The 27,512-nt window shown below is 42.4% G+C and overlaps 1 protein-coding gene across 2 annotated transcripts in view; it reads right to left on the minus strand.

Annotated features, from left to right (window-relative positions):
- Positions 1 to 281: 281 nt before the first annotated feature.
- Wdr89 (WD repeat domain 89) overlaps positions 282 to 27,512 on the minus strand; it is a 39,846-nt gene continuing 12,615 nt past the window's right edge. Inside the window, exons 2-3 of one of the 2 annotated variants that reach the window (XM_031356790.1) lie at positions 3,493 to 3,614; positions 282 to 2,500 (exon numbers count right to left, since the gene is read on the minus strand). In XM_031356790.1, the coding sequence (XP_031212650.1) occupies positions 1,313 to 2,500; positions 3,493 to 3,495 (1,191 nt within the window). In that variant the 5' untranslated portion in view covers positions 3,496 to 3,614 and the 3' untranslated portion in view covers positions 282 to 1,312. The remainder of the gene's footprint in view (positions 2,501 to 3,492; positions 3,615 to 27,512) is intronic. The other variant, XM_031356789.1, reaches the window with a different exon arrangement.

A 27,512-nucleotide genomic window follows, 5' to 3' on the forward strand; every position in this document is an offset into this window, starting at 1 on the left:
ACAGAGGACCAAGGCAAATGCAGCTTGCCTGCCTGCCTGCTGTGATTGTCCCTGGTGAGTGTGCCCATCTCAGCCACTGTCATACTTTGCTTCTTTTGGCCTCTATGAACACATGCACACATATGCCATGCACATACAAACACACACATTTAAAAAAATAATAAACTTTAAAAAGAGAGTTATATAAGGTTCAAAAATAAAACATCTTACTCATGACCACATTTCTGGTATCTATAAAAAGATATTCTTACCTTTATGCATAAGACAAGATACCCAAACTCAAAAGTCTTAACTTCTTTTATTAAGGCACTTTACAAAACATTTCTTTAAGAAAAATGGCAAAATTAGAAGTAAATGTGGCCTGGTAGGTAGAGGCTGCGGTGAAGTCTAAGGACTGGACTGTGATTCCTGGGACCCACAAGGGAGAAAGAGAACACACACACACACATACACACACACACACACACCACAGGCAGTAAACAAGGCTTCAAGTGTAAAATGATGGGCGAAATAAGAAAGAATATTTAATCATAAAATATTTTTAAAAGGCTATTTTGAAACAAAATAGCTGTGCTGTCGTATTTTCTTTTGCCTGTCTTACACTAAGTCTCAAAATGAGTCTAATAAGGTAATTTCTTTTTTCATCAGCAAAGTACCTGGGTGCTGGCTAACCAAGAGTAAATGTGGTGTATTAAAGTACATATGCTCCTGATTAACTTAAAAAAATAATGTACAGATACAAGTAATTATCAAATATATTTTTCTCATTTTAGGAAAATATTATACTTTATTCCTAAAAGAGTAAACTTCTGCTCAGACTCAGTGAACACTTCGATTTCAAGGACCCATGGTGATGCAGTAAGTGTAGTGAGGAGGCAAACGCTCTTCAAACGATTGAACAGCCTGATGCTGTACGAACAAGTGTGTCATTTCAAACGTAAGACGCTGAGTTTAAAACCCATAACCCAAACCACCTGTTTCCTTGCCTCCCCAGCTAGCTACCAAAGATTCCTCTTCAGAGCTATTGCTTCAAACCTAACATTTACTAACTCAACAGATGGGTTTCAAAGTGCGGCTTGTAATTTCCCTGTCAAGTCACTGATTTTTATACTCAACTGGAGGTTTTAAAAATATTGTAGAATATGCCTGAACCTGAATTAAACCATTCTCAGTATTCGTCTGGGGTGGGGGCCGGGGGCCGGGGGTGTGTGTGCTAACTGCCTGCTTTTACAGATAAGCTTTTAAAAGATGTGTTATAGGTAGCAAAAAATGATTTGAAACCGGAAGAGCTTTTCAAATTCCCAACATGACGTCACTGCTGTTTCCTTTTCTTGTAAGAATCGCTGCTGTGGACTCGAACTCGCTGCTGCACAGAGGATGCAATTTTCAAGCTGTCTTTCTTGGTGAAGGTCTTCTCCATAGCTCCAGGTTTCCAAAGCAAGAGCTGTGCATCTTCCCCTCCAGTCAGTAAAGAATCCTCAGATGCGTTCCAACAGAAAGATCGGACGGTGGCTGCATGGCCCCCATGAAGGCTGGTCACGTGGGTCAGTCCTGCCGCGGTGCAGCTCAGTAAGTGAATCTTTCCGGTGTTGGTTCCTCCAATGACAAACAATCTGTCCATCTTCTCATGATATAGGCCACCAATCAGATAGTCCACATGACCTTTCACATCAGTCATTTCTCTCACATCCTGGATGTTCAAACATGTAATTGGTTCATCTGTATCCAGATGATTAAGATCCCACCAACAAAACCCTTCATCGTGTGTCATGCAGTAAATTTGCTTATAATCTCTTCCACACCAACCGATACAGCTCACTGATGAAACGGAGTTACAGGTGGCAACCAATGCATCATCTTCATTATCAGCACTGAGATCAAACACATTTACCAGACCATCAGTTGACCCTGAGACAACCATGTTGGGATTGCTGGGATGGAAACGTACTTGAGTGATATCATCACTGTGTGTCTCTGAATAGGCACCAAGTGGGTCTCTAGTAGACACATCCAGAGAGGTGAACCTTGCATCCCAAAATACCAACAAGGCATCATCATCAACTTTTTCTGCACCAGCACAAATGATATGATCTTTGCAGTTGACATCAAAACTGATAAAAATATTGGAAGGGTAACCCTTGAACAACTGTGCGGGCTTTTCACTAGCTAACCGAGCATCCCAACATTTTACAGTGCCATCTGTGCTTGCAGAATAGACATTGTCACAGGAATTCGCAAATCTGACTCCATTAAGGAGCCCAGGAGAGCCACTGAATTCTCGTAGCAGATTTAGTGTCTCTTTATCATATATTCTTATCGACCCGTTTGAACCCAAGACAGCAACCAAGCCTCCTTTCTCTGCTTGTACAGTCTTTGATGTGTCTATGCCAAGAAGGTAAGTGGGCTCTTTCAGCTCCGAGGACCGTCTAGCGATATGCAGGTTAGCAAACTGGTCCTCAATCTTCTCCATGTCAGTAGAAACATCCAAGGATATAAAACTCTGTAATAAAGATATGAAAATTAAAATTAAACTCAGAGTTTCTCTAAAAGTGCATCAGAGTCAAAAACCCTTTGGGGTAAGACACTGCTGAGATTCTACTGTGCAGTACCGAGGGCCAGAGTCACTCAGAAAGGAACATCTCCTTTCGCCTTGTTCTTTCAGATGCTGTGTAATCCCTGGGGCACGCTTTCCTGGCTTGCATTTTTTTTTTTTAAACTTTCTCTGATGCTACACTACAGCCACTTCTGCCATGCTGATATTTCCCAAGCTCCCCCGCAAAGCTATGACTTTCTCTTTCTCTTCCTCTTAGTTCACCTGTCCTTGATAGGTTATGTCTGCGCCATGGAAATGAGCCAATTCAAGCCAGATTAGATTATAATAAAGGCAGGTTTATTGGGGAAGTTCACTGCTCTTGAGCAAGTTCATTGGTCCCAAGGATTGAGGCTTGGGGAGTGTGTATGGGGGGGCGGAGAAGAGAAAGGTCACTGGCAAGGCAGAGAAGAGAGAGAGAGCAAAACAGACCTGGATTATATAGGGGAGAACCTCTGGGGGAAGGGCAGCCCAGCCCCTGGACTGGAAAGCTCAGGGTTGGGGCAGGGTGTGGGCTGAGGGATTTGGGGAGAACATGGAGGCCAGGTACCTCAGTCCCTTGTCCCAGGGTCTCAGTCCTGTTGGTGTCTGAAACACTAATATAATTGTCCTATAGCATTCTGGAATAAAACAACTGAAATAAATCTCTACTATTTTAATCAGTTCCCTTCTAGGATGTAACTAAAACTCAACTGCCTTTCATCAAATCACTCTCTTTTAATTTTGGTTTTTCAAGACAGGGTTTTACTGTGTAGTGCAGGCTGTCCTGGAACTCACACTGTAAGCCAGGGTGGCCTCAAACTCAGAGATCCTCATCCTCCATCCTCCTGCCTCTGGAGTGCTGGGATTTAAAATGTGTGTCCCAACCACCAGGCTCAAATCACTCTTGATACAGAACTTACCATATTTTTTGCTAATGAGAGTTAGAAAGCAGTAGCTCCTTTGCGTTCCAACACAATTCTTGATCCCACTCACATCCGCCACATTTGGAGTCTTCTCCTGTCCTCAACTGTTCCGTGTAACTCTAATTTAAATAGAGATGTCTAAGCAAAAAATTATCCCCCCAAAATATTTATGACTTAATCCTGGGTCCTGAGACTACGTTAGGTTACGTGACAAAGGGGACCTGAGGTTGCAGATGGAATGAAGGCTGCTAATCAACCTAATTTAAAACTGACCTTAAAATAGGAAGATTATCCTAGATTATCTGAGTAAACCTAGCATAATCACCAGTGTTTTTAAAAGTAGAAGTGCGGAGGGCAGAAGCACTTAGGAAGTGGAGAGATATAATGTCGCTAGCTTTTAATGAAAGGGACATACGGGGACTGCAGAGACTAGGAGTTGCTGCTAGTTCTGGCTAGTTCGTCTTCAATTTGTTACAAGTTAGTGATCTGGGAACAAAAATTTTAATTGAGAAACTGCCTCCATCTGATTGGCCTACAGTCAAGTAGGCATTTTCCTTACTAATGATTGATATGGAAGCCACTCACCCACCCACGTGGCACCATCCCTGGGCAAATGGTTCTGGGTGCTACAAGAGTGAGTAAGACATGGGGAGCAAGTCAGTAAGCAGCACTCCTCCATGGCCTCTGCATCAGCTCCTGCCTCTAGCCTCCTGCTGACTGCTCTGATGGACAGTAGGCTGTAAAATGTTGTTGTTGGTCTTGGTGTTTTATCACAGCCATAGAACCCCTAACTAAGACTGTGTTTCCAGAGAACTGTTTGGTTACCAGCAGCCACTCAGGATAGCTCACCACCACCTAGAACTTGTGCTCCAAGGGATCCCATATCTCTGGCCTCTGCAGACACTCACACGTAAGTGATATGTGCACACACATGGACATATACATACATATAATAAAACATTTAAAGGGGCAGACACATATGCTAAAGAATGTAGGTGAGCTCAAGAAACTGGAAAAGGCAAGGCCACATTTCTTTCCAGAGCTCTCCAGTGGATATCCATCCAGACTTCTGACATTTGAAATTATAAGCTACCCAGTGTACAGCCACTTGTTGCAGCACTGTGAGAAACTAATAAAACATATTTGCACTGGAGGGTGTTCCCTCTGGTAAGAACCTTTTCAGCCAAGCCTATCTCCCACATTCTCTGCATAAGTCACTCCTTCCTATTCAGGTCACAGTGTACAGAAGTCATCCCCACCGACACCCTGACCACCAACCATCCTAAAGAGGTCTCTCTGGTTCCCTAACACATTGTCCATATATTCAATTTTACTTTTTATTTATTTTTCTTGAGACAGTCTTTTTACACTGATTACATACAGACCTTGGCATTATTGCTGAGATAATTTAACAACTAGTTATATAATATTTACATCCATAAAAGGAGCCACAAGCACCCTCTGGGTGTTGATATCTGTGGGAATCCTCAATTGCATTGTCTTTTCTACTGAGAGACAACTGTATTCATTGTACTCTCAATCTCATTTACAGAATTCCTTAAAGTGACAATTTTATAATTTATTAATGACACAATCTAATTTTAATAGAATAGGGAAACAGTAGACAAATGCTTTGGGGCTTGACTGATGTTGGAATGACATGGACATCACTGACCATTCGTAGCTTCATGATCAAATCAAACATTTACAGCTGCAGGTCATTGACTTTTAGCTTCTATAATATTAAGCTTATCAATATTCCTAACACTATTGTAATTTCCTTTTTATTAATATCAAATTCTTCCCCCCCCTTTTTTTTACTAGAAATAGATCCTTTTCTCATACACTGCATCCTGCTTACAGATTCCCCTTCCTCTGCTCCTCCCAGTTCCTCCCCATCCAGACCCCACCCCATTCTGACCCTCTGTAGAAAAGAACAGGCTTCTAAGAGATAACAAAGCATAACAAAAGGAAATATAAGGATAAAATGAAAACCATCGCCTTGAAGTTAAAGGCGAACCGACAGAAGGAAAAGAGTTACAAGAAAAGCCACAAGAACCAGAGACACACTTTACACAGGTACACACACTCGGGAGTTCCATAAAAACACAAAACTGAAGGCTGTAACATATCCACAGGGGACCTGGTACAGATCCATGCAGGCGCTCTGCTCTGCTTGCCGTCTCCGTGAGTTCAAATGAGCGTCGCTCAGTTGATTTAAGACAGACTTGTTCTCCTGGTGTCTCAGTCCCCTCTAGCTCCCACACTCTTTCCGCCTCCACTTCCTCGGGGTTCCAGAGACAGGGTCGTTCTGTGTAGCCCTAGAACTCACTATGTAGACCAGGGTGGGCTCAAACTCAGACAGCTGTCCACTTCTGCCTTCTGTGTGCACCACCACACACAAGGCCTATACTACTTCATTTTTAAATGTTTAGTTATGAAATACTTAGAAAAAATATACCCAAATATGTAATATCCAGTCTTAATAGATGCCAATATCTTTCATATTTGCTTCAGAAATCTTAATTATATTTATTTATGTGTGTGTAGTACTGGTGGAATGTGTGTATTCATAGTTCATATGTGGAAGTCACAGGACAACTTGTGGAAATCATTTTCTCCTTCCACCATGTAGGTCCTGGGAATTGAACTTAAGAATGTCAGGCCTGGTTGGCAAGCCACTTCACTAGTTAGCTGAGCCATTTTGCCAGCTCTCAGATTAAAAAAAAAGAAACAAAAAAAATTAAAAATTATTAACTTAAAAAACTAAAGCTTGCTGGGCAATGGTGGCGCATGCCTTTAATCCCAGTACTTAGAAGGCAGCAGCAGATGGATTTCTGAGTTCAAGGCCAACCTGGTCTACAGAATAAGTTCCAGGACAGCCAGGGCTATACAGAGAAACCCTGTCTTGAAAAACCAGAAAAAAAACTAAAACAACTAAAGCTTTTCTCCTATAAGAGTTTTTTTAAGTTCCATTCTTGGAACTAATGGTGGAAGGAGAGGACCGACTCCTACAAGCTGTCTTATTACGCACACCACAGTATATGCATGCCAATACTAATACAACACACACACACACACACACACACACACACACACACACACACACTCACACACACACACGTCAGTTGGTAGGTGTTTGACTAGCAGCTACAAAACCCTGGTTTCAATCCCGACCGATGTATACATTTGGTTGTGGTAGTGCATGCCTATAATTCCAGCACTTGGGAGAAGGTAGCACTCAATGAGTTTAAGTCATTGAGTTGGTGACATAGTAATAAAACACTTGTACAAGGGCCTGGGTTCAATTCCCAGCTCCATACACAAAAAAGTCATCAAAAGAGTCAGTATCCACCTGCTTCAACTTCTGTGTTAAGAACAGTTCTAGAAGGATTGGAAAGAAAGCTAGTACATCTGTATATCTGCAGGGACCCCTGTTCACAGAAATTTACAAAATACTGCTTATAAAAATATTTTAAATAACACACAAAAAGGGGAAAGTGAGACTTTAAATGTAGAAAGAACAGTATTTCTCAACCAACTATTTTACCACAGGCTGGCTATTAAAAGACAGTTTAAAATGTGCATTAATTTAGAAATAGACTGCCTAAAAGAGATATGGTAGCACATCCCTGTTGTGGGGGCTTATGTGGCAGAGCAACTTGGCACATGCCAACCAAGGAATGGCCACCGATGTCACACCCAATTCAACAATTCAAACACAAGATCACGCAAGAGATTTATTGGGCAAAGGGCTGCCTTGGAGCAGGGACAAGAGAGAAAGAGACAGAGGGGGTAGGGAAGAGGGGGGTGGGGCAAGAAAGACAGACAGAGCAGGTGTCAGAGACAGAGAGAGGGACAGAACAAGAGAGTGGGCCTTGACAGCAGGGACCTTTTTAAAGAGTACATATGTCATATGTGGAGGCTGGTAGTGACAAGTCCCTGAAGCAGGCTGGGGAGCACCTGATATTTAACACTTGTAATCCTAGCACTCTGGGCTGAGGCAGGAACACCTAGGGGTCAGGACTAGCCTCAGCTACATGGTGAGTTCAAGGTCTGCCTGGGCTACATGAGACCCTATTTCAAAAAAAAAAAAAAAAAAAAAAAAAGAGGAGAAAGGGGAAGCAGCTCTTGGCTCACTATTAGAAAGAAAGCCTTGTTCATTCCTGTTCATTCCAATGAAGGAAGTGGCCACTCCTGAAGTACCTCACATTACTAAGAGGCTATATGAAGGACAGAAGTAGTGCTTACTTCTACTTCATATTGAGCAGCATAGTGATCTCTGTATATACGAGAGCTTACTAATCCAAACGTTAGGATGTTTAATGTACCTTTTGAGCTAACAGCACTGTTAGACTAGGACTACTGCATGCAAGCAGGAGAGCAATTTGGCATTCGGCCCCTTCTCTGGGTTGTTTCATAGTGCAAAGAGTTAACATAAAGGTTCTAAGGCCTGGAGTGAGGCAGGCACAGGAGGGCCCAAATGGATACTGCAGCAAAGTAAGCCCAAGAACTAGCAATGTGGACGTTTCCTATGATAATATGAAAGGCATTTAAATGGGATCACCATATAATGGGGGAGAAAATGCCCCCAAATGGACATCTTATATCACTAAGTAAACTTCTGGCCATGAATAGGCTCCATGTTATTGAGTCATTGACCAAAGGGGTCCTATGGACCACCCCACCCCCTCCAACTAGGCTATTGTCAAAGTTTCTGGTTATTCTCCATAATTGGATAGTAAGGCCTTATCGCTGGATACACAACTTACTTATGATACTGAACACACAGAAATCAAGCTGGTGCCCAACTAGAAACTCCACCCCATTGACCTGCATTTGTGGTGCTAGGAGGTACACTTCGCACTACCAGAACTGAAAGTGATCATGAACAACACCCAGCTACACACCCTGTGACCTACAACAGAGACCTGCCTGCAAGACAGACACGGCACTAGTGGTGCAAATGCTGCCAGAGTAAACAACCACTGTCTGGTTGGACTTAAGGTCCGCTCTGTCAGATGGAGGCTGCACCTGACACTGCTAACGTGGTCAAGAACCAGAGTCTCAGCTCATGGGCCTAGGAAGAAGTGTGTTACTACTATTCTGCCAAAGGAACATAGCAATAAACATCTCCTAACGTGTTGCTACACCTATTGGTCAGTGTACTGCTGAGTCCTTGTCAAAAAGGCCCCTTCTCATGGTAGATGGGAGTTAATGGAGTAACAACTGGACAATGTGAAGAGACAGACTTTGGAGAACTCAGCTAAAGAAGGTGTCTTTATCAAACCCCTCCCCGTGAGGCTCAAAAATGTGCAAGTGGTGATGGAAAGATGACAAGAGTTAGAGGTGATGGAGGCTCCAAGGGAACAGTACCTTCCAGACACAACAGCACTAATAAACATGAAAGCTTAGAGACTGTGATATTACACATAAGACCAGCACAGGTACAAACCAAACAAAGTTCCCACACTGAAAAGGGAAAGTGGACAAATGCCCCACCCTACCCAGGAAGCTATATGCTACCTGCTGGAATAGGGAAAAATCAGTTTTCTCAAATGGAGTGAGCGTCACTGGGTATCTTAACCACATATTATTATTTCCATTATTATTACTATTATTATTGGTTTTTCCAGATAAGGTTTCTTTGTATAGCCCTGGCTATCCTGGAACTTGCTCTATAGACCAGGCTGGCCTCGAACTCAGAGGATCTGGCTGCCTCTGCCTCCTGAATGCTATGATTGAAGGCATGTATGCATCCGCACTATTTTTTGTTTGTTTGTTTTATTGGTTTTCTATCTTAGTATGTCTCTTTTGATTTTCATTGTTCTGTTGTTTCTCTTGTTTTTGTTGCTGTTTCTTTGGGGGGAGGCTTGGGGAGGTTTGAGAGAGAGAAAGAATATGAAGTTGGGCAGAGATCGGGAGACTCTGGGAGGAAGTAGAGGAGGGACAAGAATGTGACAAAAATATATTGTAGGAAAGATTTTTAAATAAAAATTAAAAGTATATACTATATAAAATTCTCAAATAAATAAAAAATTAAATGCAAAAAAAAAAACCCACAAACCCCAACCCAACAACAACAAATCTCACCTAGTAATGTTGGGGCTGGAGGGATAGCTCCGTGATGAAGAGCACTGGCTGCCCTTCCAGGGGACACAGGTTCAATGCCCAGCGCCCACAAACCCAGTGATCCACAAGGGAAAACGAAACTTGAGTCAGTACCATCTTTACGGACACTGTGCCAAAACTTCCAGACTCTGACCTCATGGTTCACTCTCCTTACACACAAGCACTCTGGGGAGAGGTTTCCATGTGGCAGTTAGCACAGAGCTTTAGGCATAGTTACCGAGAAACTGGCTAGCAAAACAGAAAGCACCTGTGAGCCGTAAATAATAATGGATTCCTCTGACAGATAAACAGTGCTCAGGGCAAGAACTCAGAGAGGAGGTCTGTAATAAGCATAAGGAAGATTCTACTGGTGGAGGATGCTAAGTACAGGGAGAAGGATAGGTTCCATTCACTGAGAGACAAAGCTTTAGGGTCTAAACAATGCTCAGGATGTTGGGGGAATTCAGGTGTAGGTTGGTGCCAAATAGAATAACAAGTGATGACCAGGTTGTTTGACCACTTTCACAGTGGCATTCCAGGTGACCAGACATCATTCGTTTTCTTCCTTTGAAGGAAATAGGCTCCTGTGGTTGACAAGCTTGACAATCCTGGTTTCTCTAATGCTTACTCTAAGCTCTGCATCTCTACAAAAATCAAGCTACCCTCAAGATAGTAGAGAAGTAGATATAAGACAAGTGTTAGTGGTAAACTAAGTATATCCCATGGTATTTCCAAGCTAGAGAACTTATTTTCACACACAGATACAAACAATATGACAGCTTAATCTATTATAGGAAAACACACACAAAAATCCTTAAGCCTTAACACATAAATATGCAAGTAAGTCATATGTGAAATACAGCCTCTTACGACTCCATAGTTAATTCTCAACCATACATACTAAGGAATCATTCCAGAATGAATACATTTACTTCAATTTATAGGTCCCATGAGAGGTTCTTCCCCTATAATCCATTTCCAAGTCCCCAAGAGATCCCTGGGGTCTCTTTACTTCACGCTCTTACAAGGTGAACTGAACTCACATTTATTCTTCCAAGAGCTCTGTTTGGCAGGAGAATCCACCTCTCTATATATACATTTACATTTCCAAATGTCTGCAAGAATTTCTTCTTACATATGTCCTGCTATGCCTCTAAGTTAAAGTGATCATTTGTTGTCCTTCTAGCATCTCTCTCTCTCTTTCTTTCTTTTTTTTGAGATGGGATCTCATGCATGTTATGGTAGTCTCAACATGTAGCCAAGGCTAGCCCTGAACAACTAAAGCACGTGCTTGCACCACCCAAGTACTTAGATTATAAGTATGGGCCCACTATATCTAGCTTCTAAACAAATTTTTTTGAAAACTCTGTTCTCTCCATTTTGGTCAGTGATATATAGGTTACTTAAATTAGTAGTCACTGTAAGGGCTACCACTCATTCAACAACCAAATTAAACTTTTGGACCATGGGCTCTTTAAAGTATAAGATTAACATATTACACATATTTTAGATATTTGTTTTTATTATTTTTCTGAAGAGAGTGTGTGTGTGTGTGTGTGTATGAGCATGTGCACAAGAGCACAAGTGGCCACAGAGGCCAGAAGAAAGCACTGGATCTCCTGGAGCTGGAGTTACAGGTAACTTGTGAGCTGTCTTTCTGACATGGATGCTAGCAATTATACTTGCATCTTCTGTAAGAGCAAGTATGTGTTCTTAACTACTGAGCTCTCTCTACAGCCCCAGATTAAATCTACTTTAAAATGATCAAAATGATCCGGAAATCTTTACATTGTCTGTTTTCAGCCCAGATACTGGTTGACAGTTCTTTATTAAACCAATCAGCGAGTGAGGAAGGCATAATACTAAGGCAGGTCATGAGCCATAAGAATAACAGTACCTGGGCGGGCAGTGGTGGCGCACGCCTTTAATCCCAGCACTTGGGAGGCAGAGGCAGGTGGATTTCTGAGTTCGAGGTCAGCCTGGTCTACAGAGTGAGTTCCAGGACAGCCAGGGCAACACAGAGAAACCCTGTCTCCAAAAAACCAAAAAAAAAAAAAAAAGAATAACAGTACCAAAATCCAGCCAGCACTCACGCTGGCAAAAACTCAATAGCTGGGAAGTTCTAGGCCCTAGGAGGAACCTACTGCTGCTCTTTGCTAAATGAACATGTTGCTAAATTGCCTTCTAAATAAGAAATATTGAGTTCCAGGCCAACCAGAGCTACACAATGAAACTCAGAACAACAAGCCCTAACAACTGCAGATACCTCTGTATGAAATTATTTAGCAGTACCTCCAGGACATGGGGGGCACAAGCCTGTAACCCTGACACCTGGAGATGGATCAGGAAAAAAATTGTCTATACAGCAAATGTGAAGCCCATGAGACCTTAACTTGGAGAAACTCATATCTGCCATCTGCTAAAAAAAAATAAATAGATGAAAATTCAGACAGGCAGTGGTAGCGCACACCTTTAATCCCAGTGCTTGGGAGGCAAAGGCAGGCGGATTTCTGAATTTGAGGTCAGCCTGGTCTACAGAGTGAGTTCCAGGACAGCCGGGGCTACACAGAGAAACCCTGTCTCGAAAAACCAAAAAAAAGAGAGAGAGAAAATTCATATTAGGCTTTGATTCTTTAAAAATTTTACTTATTTTGTGTGTGTGTATCTGTCTGTGTATGTATGAATGTTTTGCTACATGTATGTACAAGAGGCCAGAGGGGGCACTGGATTCCTTTGAACTGGAGTCACATCCAGATATCAGTCACTCTGTGGGTGCTGGAAACTGAATCCAGGTCCTCTGGAAAAGCAGAGAGTATTTTAACAGCTGAGCCATTTTCCCAGCCTCCCATTAAGCTTCTTAAAGAAATCCTGAGTTAATTCTACACACTGACAGAGAAGAAAAGAAGGAAGCAGTGTGACAGAAAACCCATGTTTCAAGGAAATGGTTACTAGAGTAACTGTCCTTTATCTTTTCTTGTGGTCTACCTTTTTTTTTTCTTTTTTTGTGAGACAGGGTCTTGTGTATCTCAGGCTGGTCACAAACCTGATACGGACAACCTAAGTTTCTGATCCTCCTCCTCCTCCTCCTCCTCCTCCTCCTCCTCCTCCTCCACAGCCCCAGAGCTGAGATCACGGGCCTGCATCACCACACTCAGCTCTATGTGGTGCTGGGCCAAAGCCCGGCAAGCACTCTACCAACTGAGCTACACTCTTGGTCTCATCATTTTTCTCTTTCAAAATTTTTTCTTGAAAAATAAATCAACTAAGTATGGTCACACCTGCAACCCCTCTTACTTAGGAGGTAGAGACAGGAGAATCAGAAAGGAGTTCTAAGTAATCCATGGCTACCTAGAAAGTTTGAGGGTAATATGGTCTACACCAGGTGTTATATGAGTAAATTATTATTATTATTATTATTATTATTATTATTATTATTATTATTATTATCTGCTGTGGAATCTATATGGAGTACGGGACAGTAAAGAGCCCCGAGTTCCTTCTGCACCTTCCATCCAGCATAGTTGTAGAACTCAAAATTATTAAAAATGGAGAAATCAGTTGCACATATTTGAGAATGGACAGAATGATGGAAGTCCTCAAATTCTTCCCTTTAACCCTCCACACAGCATCACAGTTTCTGGACTTGCTACCAGCTCCAGGGCCAAACCCTGATTACCCTAATCCAATTCCAGCAATCCTACTCCTTCCAGCAGTAACTGGCTCGGAGGTTCAGTCTGTACGAGCATCCTTGCCTGATGACAAGAGGCCCATCTACAGAGCACCACCTCCAACGTGAAGCAAAGCCAGGTGATTAAAGTAACTTTATAAATAAATGCTTGACATTTCCTATTTAGCTACCTTGTGATTTTCAACACAGACAGAAGCAACTTTAACATTAATAATGGTGTTGATGATGGTTCAGGGTGCTGAGACAGATTTTGATTTCATAATCTAGATTGGCTGGAACTTGTGATGTAGCCAAGGCTGGCCTCACACTCTGGTTATGCTGCCACAGCTGCCCTAGTATTAATAATGTTTACGGGTAATTCGAGTCTTAGGTGTGTTGCTGATGTAAGAGAGTTTTCAAAAGAGAAAATCAGGAGCAGAATTTTTAGAAGTCAAACTTAATCACTACTGGATGTAAGAACTCTGATCTTTCATTCTACCAATTCCTACTCCTCAACTGTTTAAAATAAAGGGGCGGGCGGGGAGGAGAGAGGAAGAATCCCAGGAGGCTCTTTTTAAAAATGCTTTCCTGGTGCTAAAGAAAAACAAAAAACAAAAATAGGCCACTAAAATGATATATTTTTAAAACTTTACATAGAATTCCATCTTCTGAATATTCCAACAATGTATGCGTTATTTTTTTAATATATGATACTACCAACATGGTTCAAAATTCAAGATTACATATCTATTGTTTTGGAATATTTATATCTTCAAACCTCTTTCCTTTCCCCAGGAGGCAATAAATATCACTAGTTTCTTATGAGTCTTTTCAGAAGCTGTCAACTTAGAATTTAATGTAAATATTACAGGGAAGTATTTTTAGCTCAATAAAAACCTGCCAGTGTGTTACAATAAAAAAGCAATAGCTTTACAAAACAACTCTTTCAAATTCAAACTCTGCTCTGGCACAAGAGGCCAACAGCACAGAAGAGCCTCCTTTACTGAGGCAAAGCCAAAACAAAATCTCAAGAATTCTCCCTGAAGAAGTCAGCTGAGGGGTGGGTAGGGAGCCCCAGAAAACTCAGGCATAAATAAACATTCATATCCCTACCAGTGCGGAGCAAAGGAGGAGCTGCAAAGACTAGTGTTTCTTCAAGGCCCTCAAGCAAAGTGTGAGAAATGAGAAGCAGTCCATGGGAAGCAATGACTTGGGACATGGTACAGGGACATTCGCTGGGATCTCAGCAGGGACACTGGGGTCCCTGGGATCTCAGCAGGGACATTGGGGTCCCTGGGATCTCAGCAGGGACACTGGGGTCCCAGTTGGTCTCAGATCCAGCTGAGACTTTGCCAATGAAAGAGATGCATGGCACATCTGTGTCAGATGATGACGGGCAGATAAGACTTCTCCCACCTTCTCTCTGCCTACCCGCTGGTTGGTCACAGAGGATTTAAGGATGAATGGCACAGCCCACAGAGCATGAACCTAACCGAACTGTTGTTAGTTCATCAGTTTTGCACATGTATTTCCCATGTGGTAAAGAGAAGCAACAAAAGCTCACCCCCAAACCATGATCTCTCTAACTTTTAATAGTACCCATCATTTAAAACAATTTAGACCCAGGGCTGAAGAACTGCTGAGCAAGGGATGACAGGCTTGTCATCCTCATCCTCATGTTGGGGAAGCAAAATAGGAAGATTCCTGGGGCTCAAGGGTCAACCAGACAGTCTAGCTCAGCTGGAGAGCTCTGGGCCAGTGAGGGACCCTGTCTCAAAGCAGGTGGTTGGTATTTTTCAGGATGACATCTGAGGCTATCTGCTCTAGCCTCCATATGTGCAAACACACACACACACACACACACACACACACACACACATGCATACCCTCATAAGCATGCCTGTACATCCATATACAAAGACACTCATTTCTTTAAAAAAAAAAAAAACAAAGTCAAGCTTTCAAAAACTATAACCTTGGGTTAAAGACGTAGCTCAGTTGGTGTAATGACTGCCTACCATGAATGAAGGTCTTAAATCCTAGCACCATCTATACCTGATATACTAGCTCACAGACAGGATTCCCCAGCACTCAGGAGCCAAAGGCAGGAGGATCCAAAACTTAAGGTTATCCTTAGATAGATATTGAGTTCTAGGCCAGCCTAGGCAACAAGAGAGCCTGTCTCAAAACAAAACAAAAATAATAAAATGTCAAATCCTCCTGTACTGTATAGCTGAAGTGCTGGTGGCAGAGGCTCATGGCTGTAAATGCCAGTGCTCTAGAAACCGAGGCAAGGGTTCCTAAGGGTCCATATCAGCTCGGTTATACAGTGAGACCCTGCCTCAAAATACAAGCAGAAGAAAGCCTAAATGCCTGACTACAGTCCATTCCTGTTCTCATATTCTCTCCTTCCCTCTCTCCATTCATCCATCCCTCTCTCCCTCTCTCTGATTTACTGAATCCAATTTGAACTAAATACATTTCTTTTTAAATATAATATTTCTTAGAAAAAGTGTATAACATACTATATCCCACCTTTAGGGGAAAAAAAGCGTTTCTGTTAGGCTGATCTCAAACTTGCTAATTAGCAAGGATGGTCTTCAACTTCTGATCCTCCTGCCTTTAAGTCTCTAATAGCTAAGAAATACAGGATGGGCTACTACAAGCCGAACATGTACCACTACCAGGCCACAGTGAGGTTACTTCTATTCCTGCTCATTCAACCTATCTGTATGCACACAAGAACATAAGTACTTCAACATACCCAGGAGATATACTGTAATGCTGTCCATGTCTCTCTCTCTGTGTGTGTGTGTGTGTGTGTGTGTGTGTACACGTGCACGCACCTGTGTATCTCAAGCACATCTGGCATACATATGTGAGTGCAGGTAAACAAGCGTGTGTGTGCTGTGTGCAGAAGCCTGAAGTTGATTTCAGGAGTCTTCCTCAATCACTCTCTACCCTGCATGAGGCAAGGTCTCTCAACTGAACCCAAAGTTACCATTACAGCTAGTCTAGGAAGGAGCTTATTATAAGAAGGGGAAGCTGGCTAGAAAGATGGCTCAGTGGTTAAGAGCACTGACTGCTCTTCCAGAGGTGGCTCACAACCATCTGTAATGGGATCTGATGCCTTCTTCTGGTTTGTCTGAAGTTAGCGACGATGTACTCAAATACATGAAAAAATAAATAAGTATTTTTTAAAAAAGAAGGGGGCCGGGTGGTGGTGGCACACGCCTTTAATCCCAGCACTTTGGGAGGCAGAGGCAGGTGGATTTCTGAATTCAAGGCCACCCTGGTCTACAGAGTGAGTTCCAGGACAGCCAGGGCTACACAGAGAAACCCTGTCTCAGAAAAAAAAAGAAGGGAACCATGCCACACCCAGCTGGCTTTTACATGGGTTCTGGGGATCTGAACTCTTTTTTGTTTGTTTGTTTTTTTGAGGCAGGGTTTCTCTGTGTAGCTCTGGCTATCCTGGAACTCACTCTGTAGACCAGGCTGGCCTCAAACTCAGAAATCCACCTGCCTCTGCCTCCCAAGTGCTGGGATTAAAGGCGTGCGCCATTACCACCCAGCTCCTTTTTTTTTTTTTTTAAATAAGGGAAATACTAGCACAACATTTAGAAACAGCAGCTTCTAATGCCTAATGTCCCATGCTTGCATCAAATTGCACGGTATAGCTCTATAGCAGATATCAAAGAAATTTAATATATAGTGCATAGACCCCTTGGCACCTTATCTGAAAACACTTTAAAAATCTGGATACGGGCATTGTGGAATTACTAGGAAGGCTGTATGGGAACTAGCACTCACAGGCATTAATAGTGTGTCTTGTAAGAAGAGTACCTCAGTATAAAAAGCATACATTAGCTTAACTTTAGAACACTTCTGGAAAATATGCCAACAATGTAGAGAAATCTGTGTGTGCTTTAAATGAACAAGGAACTAGCTTTAAAACAATTACCAAGGAGCCATTTGGTTTAAACTGGGAAGAAGTACTGAATATTTAGTGGAAAGTATGCTAAATTGACATCTGCTACAATTCCAATACAGTTTTAAATTTCACAGCCATTAATGACTGAGACTTAATGACTTTATAAATGAATCTAACTTAGTAAAGCTGAATATGTTATACTTATTCACATAAATGTTCAAGATACTAGGGGCAGAGAAATGGCTCAAAGGTTAAGAGCATGGACTCTCTTTCAATTCCCAGCCCCCATGCTGAGTGGCTCCCAACTGCCTCTAACCCCAAGGAATAGATGCCTCTGTTCATGAGCATTTGTATTTGAGGGTATGCGGGCCCACTCGCGCGCGTGCGCGTACACACACACACACACACACACACACACACACACATATACCTTTGGCACACATTTAAAAATAGAAATAAAACATTAAAATATCTTATTGTTAAAAAGAAAGAAAAATGCTCAAGATGCTGGTTCCAACATATTCATGTATTAAATATGCTATAGGAAAAACATTTTTTTTCTAGGGGTAGGGGAGACAGGATCTTTTTCTGTCACTGTGGTCACACTGGAACTCTCTATGTAGGCCACCCTGGCCTCAAATTCAGAAGTCAGCCTCCCTCTGATGCCCCAGTGCTGGGATTTAAATGTATGTGCCACCACACCCAGCAAAAAGCAGTATTTAAGGTGCAGAGGTTTGAATTGTAAAGGAGAAGGAATTGGGACACTTTCTCATACAATTTGAGATCGTCTGTTGGGGTACAGATGCAACATTTAAACCATCTTTAAAAGAAGGACAAGCAGACATGGTGGCACACACCTTTAATCCCAGTACTAATCTAATCAAATTTAATCTAGAGGCAGAGACAGGCAGATCCCTGAGCTCCAGGTCAGCATGATCTACACAGTGAGCTCCAGGACAGCCAGGGCTACCCAAGAGAAACCCTGCTTCAAAAATAATAATAATGATGATGATAATAATAATAATAATAATAATAATAATAATAATAGAAGAAGAAAAAAAGAAAAAGGAAAAGAAAAAAGAAAAGAAAAGAAAGAGAAAAAAGAAAAGAGAAACAGACCCACTGGGGCAGAAGAGATAGATGGCTCAGAGGTTAAGACCACTGTTTGCTCTTGCAAAGGACCTGGCTTTGGTTCCCAAAACCCACAGATAGTGGCTCTAAACCATCTATAACTCGTTTGAAGGCATCCAATCCTTTCTCACCTCTCCAAACTCCAAGCATTCACATGATGCACATAAATGCAAGCAGGAAAACACTCATATAACTAACGTACAATAAATCTCAATTTTTGTATATTTCCCAATAACATTTTCCAAGGTGCCCAGGTTCTCAAGTAATTCTTCCATTCAAAAGTCACCCTTTAAACTAAGTCTTCAAATGCCAGCTTCCCTCAGCAAATACAATTAACTGCCTTTCCTTTCCAGAACAACCAGCTGCCTTATTTTTGGAAGCTAGAAGTACTACACGCTTACTATTTTTTCTAACTCTAAAAAGATGCTTTTAAATATTAAGCAAATGCCACTTTTAATAACTGCGAAGGGCTGGAAGGCAGGAATGAGAAAGAAAAAAAAAAGAACACAGGAAAACCAAAAACTATTCACTCTCACAAGTCTGGGTACACAAATCTGTGGCCAGGCTCAGGTCGATGCTAACGTTATTTTAAAAGCCAGATACATGGTACGTGTAACAAATAACATGCTATAGTTGGAAACCGATAAGCTCCAATAACACCATATCTATTCAACTTCTAAAGAATTAATCTGTTGGGCTGGAGAGATGGCTTAGGGGTTAAGAGCTCTGACTGCTCTTCCAGAGGTCCTGAGTTCAATTCCCACCAACTACATGGTGGCTCACAACCATCTGTAATGAGATCTGATGCCCTCTTCTGGTGTGTCTGAAGACAGCTAGAGTATACTCATATACATAAAATAAATAAATCTTTTTAAAAAAATTACTCTATTGAAGAAACAAAGGTGGTGGCTTCCACCTATAGTTCTAATTATTCAAGAGACTGAGGCACCAGGGTGCCTTGAGTGGAGGTGTTCAGGACTAGCCTCAGCAACATAGCTAAAGAGAAGGAGCATGTTGGAAAGGAACACACACAAACTCCTTGCTTCTAGTGGACAGTGAAGCAACACAGACAAGTAATTCTAAGAGTAAAAATTCTCAGGGCTGATTTTTTTTATGGTCATTGATGGAGTGGCAGCTGCTATAATCAAGTGCAATCCTTTTGTGACTTCTAACTACAGAACCAGAAACATGTCAATGCGCCTCTCACATTGGGAGGAAGATGTTTCCAAAGAGCTGAGACAGAAGTATAATGCTCGATCTACACCCAGCTTTCAATAAAGACTGCTTAAGTGAAAAGAAAAAAACAAGGGCCTGGAGAGATGGCTCAGTGGGTAAGAGTACCGATGTTCTTCTGAAGGGCCTGAATTCAAATCCCAGCAACCACATGGTGGCTCACAACCATCTGTAATGAGATCTGATGTCCTCTTCTGGGGTGTCTGAAGACAGCTACAGTGTACTTACATATGATAATAATAAATTAATCTTTAGACCTGAGTGACTGGAGCAAGCTGGGCCAACCCCAGCAAGCAGGGCAACCAGAGCAAGCAACCTTCATTCCCAGCAACCACATGATGGCTCACAACCATCAGTACAGCTACAGTGTACTCATATACATAAAATAAATGAATAAATCTTTAAAAAAAGAAAAGAAAAAACCAAAACCTCAATGCTGCATATTATAAAAATTAGAAGAAAGAAAGAGAGACAGGAAATTTTCTAGACTAACTTGTGAGTTGAAAGGCTTTCCTAGGCTCCGAGCAGCAAGCGTCTCCTGGACAAGCTAGGTCTGGAGGCTCGGACCTAGTGCCTCAGACTCGGCTGCCTACTGATATGTTCAAGGCCATCTTGGACCTTTTACAGATACCGTGTAAAAATAAAAAAGCCAAGCAGACCCAGGGATGGACCTCAGTGGTACGGCACTTTCTGGACACCAGATTCAACGGGGAGAAAAGGGGATAGGTGAACTGAGTCTTAGGTAGAGATGGGGTGGGAGGGCTGGACAGCTGAAGCCGAGAGGGAGCCGGGCGTGGGGCCACGCACTGCAATCCAGCACTTGGGGAGCACAGGCAGGAGCAGCTCAAGCTGGAGGCCAGTCTGGATACACAAATTTGTGGCCAGTCTCAGCTGTATGTGTAAGATCTAATCTTTAAAAAAATAAAAGTTCAAAGTAATGTGGGGAAGGAAGGTGAGGCAGATTAAAAAAAGAAAAGCACAGTGTAAGGAGAGGTGAAAGAGGCAGCCTGATCCAGGTAAGAGCTTTGTAGACCAGAGCTGGAGCTTTAGGATTGGACAGAGTACCAACGAGGATGGCGAGGATGGCAAAGAAGAGACACGCAAGGCACAAGCATTTTAAGATTAAATTTCAAGAAGTTGAGGATAGATGGAAGGCGCTAGGGGTCCAATCAGAGGCTTGTAATGCATCGGGTTTCTCCACAGCAACCCAAGCACTCATATGGTACATTCGAAACTCTGGATAGAGATTATTCTAACCTAGACATTTTAAAAAAGGTTTACAAAAATCCAAGATTTAAAAAAATGTTTTATATGTAAGATGGGTGTGGTGGCACCTTTAAATCCTAGCATTCGAGAGACACAGGCAGGCAGATCTCTGTGGAGTCAAAGCCAGTCTGGTCCAGATAGAGTGTTCCAGGACAGCCAGGGCTACATAGTGAGACCCTATGCTAAAAAAAAAAAAAAAAAAAAAAGAAAAGAAAAAAAAAGTTGTATGTATGTGTCCATGTGTGGGCCTATGCCCTTGAGTGCATATGATCAAGGAAGTTTGACACTCTGAGATTAGAGTTATAGGCAGTTATGATCTACCTGATGTGGATGCTAGGAAATGGTGTCCCCTGGAAGAATAGCATAACTCTAAACTACTGAGCCAGCCCCTTAGAAAATTTTAGTAGGGCTGGCAAGATGGCTTAGCGGGTAAGAGCACTGATTGCTCTTCTGAAGGTCCTGAGTTCAAATCCCAGCAACCACATGGTGGCTCACAACCATCTGTAATGAGATCTGACGCCTTCTACTGGTGCATCTGAAGACAGCTACAGTGTACTTAATGTATAATAATAAATAAATCTTTGAAAAAAATACTTAAAAAAAAAGAAAATTTTAGTCAAATAAGTTAACAGTCACAGGTGAAAAATAAAGATATATATTATATATATCATACCCCCAAAAAAGAAATCCTGGAGAATGATTCCCTGCTCCATGAGTAAGGAGCAAGTTGACCTGTGTCACAGGAGGAAGAGCACATAGAAGCCTGCTTGCCTAAGGCAGTCAGGGCCTGATGGAACTCAGAATGGAGCATGGCCAATGAGAAAACTCTCCAACATCGTAGGCCTGACATTATGTGCAAGATGGAAAGAGCCCACAGCTCAAAGGATCTGGTCTATAGTAGACTATGGTAACTATAGCAACAGCAAAGCCCAAACCTGATTACACTTCACAGTCTGACAGAGTACTTAGAAGTGCTCATTCCCCGGGGTAAAACACTCTATTATTTTACACAGCGGCCAGAATTCACTTTTAAAGAGAAACCGAGTCTTAGGTGACAGCTCAGGCCTCTAATCCTTGAACTTCGGAGCTGAGGCAGGAGGATCGGGAGTTCTGGGCCAGATGCCTTAGTTGCTTTTTTATTACTATGTAATAAGACATCATGACCAGCACAACTCATAGGAGAAAGAGTTTATTACGGGGCTTCCAGGTGGGGGTGAGCCCATTATCATCATTTTGGGAGCAGGAAGGAAGGCTGGCACTAGAGCAGAGGCTGAGAGCTTGATCCACAAGTACTAGGAAGAAAGAAGAGCTGACTGGAAATGGCATGGACTTCTGAAACCTCCTGAAGTTCCACCCCTAGTGGCATTCCTCCTTCAACAAGGCACACTCCTAATAATTCCGAAGCGGTTCCACCAACTGTGGACCAAGCATCAAAATGCATGAGTCAATGGGGGCTGTTCTCATTTAAACCACAAGTGCACAGGCTTGGTTATATATCAAGTCAGAGGCCAGCCAGAGTTATATGAGATCCTGTATTTAAAACAAAACAACCCCCCCAAAACAAACAAACAAAGAAAAAGAATAGCAGTGGAGATGTGGTCCCCAGGGCAGGCCACATGCCCTGGTTTTGATCCATACTACAGCATAAAGCAGAACATTATGAAGGATGCCTGTAATCCCAGCACTCAAGAGGTAAAGGCAGATGGATCAGAATTCCAGCCAGCCAGCTAAGCAAACAGAATGTGGTGGTTTGTATATGCTTGGCCCAGGGAGTGGCACCATTAGGAAATTAGAGAAGGAATGTCCTTGTTGGAGGAAGTGCGTCACTGTTGGGGTGGGTGTTGAGACCCTCCTCCTCGATGTCTGGAAGCCAGTCTTTTCCTGTATGCCTTTGGATCAAGATGTAGAACTCTCAGCTCCTCCAGTCCCATGTCTGCCTTGACACTGCCAACCTCCCATCTTGATGATAATGGACTGAACCTCTAAACTTGTAAGCCAGACCCAATTAAATGTTGTCCTTATGAGTTACCTTAGTCACGGTGGTGTCTCTTCACCACAATGGAAACCCTAACTAAGACACAGGCGAGTAGCAAATCTTCACCTCTCCCTCCATTCTTAGCCCCAGTTCTGTAGGGACCACCTGCTGAGGACTTTTCCTTACTGCTCCCATTCCCAGGGGATTAAGTAGATCCTAGTGGAACACCTGCTTTCCTCCCTCAAATGGACACTTTTCTTTTTTTTGTTTTGTTTTGTTTTCGAGACAGGGTTTCTCTGTGTAGCCCTGGCTGTCCTGGAACTCACTCTGTAGACCAGGCTGGCCTCCAACTCAGAAATGCTCCTGCCACTGCTTCCCAAATGCTGGAATTAAAGGCATGCACTACCACTGCCCGGCTTCAAGTGGACCCTTAACACCCCCTCCTAAACCTCCCACAGTTCCAAGTGTGAGCTGCTGATACCTAAGGGGTTTTACTGCTGCGAACAGACAATATGATCAGAACAACTCTTATAAAGGAAAACATTTCATTGGGGCTGGCTTACAGGTTCAGAGGTTTAGTCCATTCTTGTCATGGTGGGAAGCATGGCAGTATACAGGCAGACAGGGTTGGAGAGGTAGCTGAGAGCTCTATATCTAGCTCAGTAGGTACAGGAAAAGAAAGTGGCACTGTACCTGGCTTGAACTTCAGAAACCTCAAAGCCCACTCCCTGTGACACTCTTCCTTCAACAAGGCCACACCTACTCCAATACGGATATACCTCCAATAATGCACTCCCTATGAGTCTATGGGGGGACATTTTCATTCAAACTACCATACTTAGAAACACATTTTACCTGGAACTGTCAGTGGCCACATATCAGGATCTCAGAAGAGTTCCCTACCAGGCAACACACAGCCACTACACTCTCCTAAGAACAAGAGAAGGCAACAGAAACACCAAGGAACAAGAAACCCCAAAAAAACAAAAAACAAACAAAGACAAGACCAGGTATCAGCACCTAGAATTACAATCTTCCTAAACCCAGATACCTAGAAGCCAGTACGGAAACATGATCAAAAACAGACAGGACAATATGCCTCCACTAGAGTCCAGCAACCATACAACTCTCCTTTCTCCCACCTTCTCCAACCCTTCCACCCCTTCAACCCCCTAACACTAGATGAGAGAATGAAAGATACAGAGAAAAGGAAAGAGCTCCCAGAATAAAGTCAGGTCAGAAAGAGCATGACGTTATTGTTAGACTGCTTCCTCAACACACAATAATCAAGGCACTACATGTACACAGAACACTAACAACAAAAAGAATATTAAAAGCTGAAAAAGAAAAAGACCCAGTATCATATAAAGGCAGACCTATTAGAATAATATCTGACTTCTCAATGAAGGCTTTAAAAGCCAGAAGGGACTAGAAAGATATTCTACAAACTGGAAGGGACCACAGATGCCAGCCCAGACTACTATACTCAACAAAATGTCAATCACAACAGACAAAGCAAATAAGACTTATATCCATTGCTGGTAGGAGTGAAAACCTGTAGAGCCACTATAAAAATATGTATAGCAATTCCTTGGGAAGATGGAAGCTGATCTACCTCAAGATTCAGCTACATCATTCCTGGATATATACCCAAAGCATGCTTCATCCTAGCAGAGACACTTGCTCAACCATGTTTATAGGTGCTCTACACATAATAACTAGAAATTGGAACCTAGATGTCCCTCAACAAAAGAATGAATGAAGAAAACATTGCATGTTTACACAAGAGTATTACTCAGCCTTTAAAAAGAATGAGTTCATGAAATTCAATGGACAGAACTAGAAAAAATCATCCTTAGTGAGGTATTCCAGACCCAGAGAGACAAATATGGTGTGTATTTTTTATATGTGAATATAAACTATTAAATCAATGATAACCAAGCTACAATCCAGAGGACCACAGAATCTAGGTATAAAGTAAGGGACTAGGGGGGACTGATATATCTAATTAGGAAAGGTAAATAGAATGGTTAGTTATGGATGGATGGGAGGCTGGAAAAAGAGGATCAAATTGTTGGGAGGGAATACAAGAAGAGACAGCTAAAATTCCAGGCCATTTGAAGGTCATTATGGAAATGTAATACAACAGAAACTGCCTAAAATCTATACATATATGATGGTGATTTAAATGAAATCATCATATAATGGGTGAGACAGATCCCCAACTGGATTATCTTTTGCCATCAAATAAAACGTCTAGTCCTGGGATTGGGTTACATCTAATTGAGTTGTTGGCCAAAATAGTCCCATGGGAATTCCTAAACAACCCAGGCGGTTGCCAAGACTATAGACTGACTGTTCTGCACAAACTGACTGTAAGGCTGCACTGCTGAAGACAACACCCCCACAACTTACTGAACATGGAGAAGTCGAGCTGATGCTTACATAGTGAATACTCCCGTGTTCCAGCATCTGTGGTACAGAAAGGTACTCTGCATGCTTAAAGAGAAATGTAAGAAACGAGCCAGACACAATGACGTCCTGCCTGCGGAATATGCTAGTGTAATGGTAGCCCAAATCTTTTGAGGAGTAACCAACCAATACCTGATGTATTAGTCAGGGTTCTCTAGAGTCATGGAACTTATGAAATATATACATATATTCCATATGGTAACTTACAGGCAGCTGTCCAGCTAATCCAACAATGGCCAGCTGTGAATGGGAAGCCCATGATTCTAGTAGTTGCTCATTCCCACAGGCAAGAGTGTCTCAGCTGGCCTGTGTAAGCTGGAATCCTGAGTAAGTAGGCTCCAAAGCCAGGAAAGGAATGGGTGTGCTAGCAAGGCAAGCAGGCAAAGAGCAAGAGCTTCCTTCCCCCTTGCCCTTATCTAGGCTTCCTTCCAACAGAAAGTGTGGCTCAGATTAAAGGTGCCATCCTCCCACCCTCGAGCTCAGGGTCAAAGGCATGAGGCTTCCTATCTGACAGGTCTGGACTAGAAGTGGATTCGTCCACTTTAAACCAAGCATAAAATCTCTCACAGGTGTGCCCTCCACTTCTGGATTGTAGTTCATGCCACATACAGTCAAGTTAACAATTGAGAGCAGCCATCACACTTGATTTGACTTCAGCCCTACTCCACGAGATGGAACCCATACCCAACACGCTCGGATGACTGAAAACCTGAGACTAGGTAGTCTAGAGACCTAAGCCAAATACTACTTACTGGTCTAGAAAATAGGGGGACGGTAGCAATAAGTTATTTTATCCCTAATACATTCTGTTGTACTCATAGATCCGTGCCTTGCTCAGCCATCGCCACAGACGCTTCCTTCTGCAGCAGACGGGAACAGATATAGAGACCCTCTGCCAGACATTATGCAGAGAATCAAAGACCTTAGAACACTTAGCTCTAAGAGGGATATCTCCATCAAATTCCTCTCCACTGGGCTCAGGGAAACCCATAGAAGAAGAGGGTAGGAGCCAGAAGGGAAGAGGACACCAAGCAAACAGCAACAGCAAATCAACACGAGCAAAGCTCCTGTGAACTCAGACTGAGGCTGTATGCATGGAGCCACCACCAGTCTGCAGTCGGTCCTTTGCACCTACAGTACAGATTCCAGTTTATACTGTTTTTATGGGATCCCCGAGTGTGCGAATGACTGAGTCTCTGTTTCTTGTGCCTTCTCTTATTTCCTTCTGTTTTGTCCAATTCCAATGTATTGGTTTTTGTTTTACCTTGTTAAATATATATATTCTTTTTTCAGAGCTGAGGAATGAACCCAGGGCCTTGCACTTGCTAGACAAGCGGCTCTACTACTGAACTAAATCCCCAACCCCATCTTATCATATTTTATTATTATCCCTTAGAAGCCTGTTTGTTTTCTAATCAGAGACAGGAAGGGAGTAGACCTGGATGAGAGGGGAAACTCCAATCAAGATCTACTGTGTGAGAAAAACAAAATTTACTTTCAATGAGAGGAAGAAAAAAAAGTTTAAGGTCATTGTCATCTACATAGTAAGTTCAAGGGCTGCCTAGGCTGAGACCCTATCTCAAAGGCCAGGGTAGGGGCAGAGGGGAGGTAGATGGCTCAGAGGAGACAGGCCTTAGCCACATCAACTTAGCAACCTAAGTTGTATCACAGGAACCCACACAAAGGTGGAGGGAACAAGCTCCACAATGTTGTCTCTGATCTCCATACCAGTACAATGGCACACAAGGCCCCTCCCCATAATAAAAAATAAAACTGTACAAGAAAAAATGTTTTCTTTAACTGATTGCAAGGAAAAAATATGGCCTTTATTTTTGTCTAACATCTGAAACTGTTGAATAAATGCACTGTTAGAAGTCTCAAGCAAGAACATTATACAATCAAATTTTAAATTTCTATACTTATATACCAGAAAATGTATTTAAGAAGAGAGATTCAGGCTAAAGGTTGGGAAACACAATACCATGATAAAGTCTAGAGGCTGGAGAAATGGCTAAGTGGTTAAGAGCACTTCTTTATCTTATAGAAGACATGGGTTCATTTCCCAGCACCCACCCACATAGTGGCTCTTTTTTTTTTTTTTTTTTTTTTGGTTTTTCAAGACAGGGTTTCTCTGTGTAGCCCTGGCTGTCCTGGAACTCACTCTGTAGACCAGGCTGTCCTCAAACTCGGAAATCTACCTGCCTCTGCCTCTGTCTCCCAAGTTCTGGGAT

Source organism: Mastomys coucha, unplaced genomic scaffold, assembly GCF_008632895.1.
Source record: "Mastomys coucha isolate ucsf_1 unplaced genomic scaffold, UCSF_Mcou_1 pScaffold6, whole genome shotgun sequence".
Classification (NCBI taxonomy): Eukaryota; Metazoa; Chordata; class Mammalia; order Rodentia; family Muridae; genus Mastomys; species Mastomys coucha.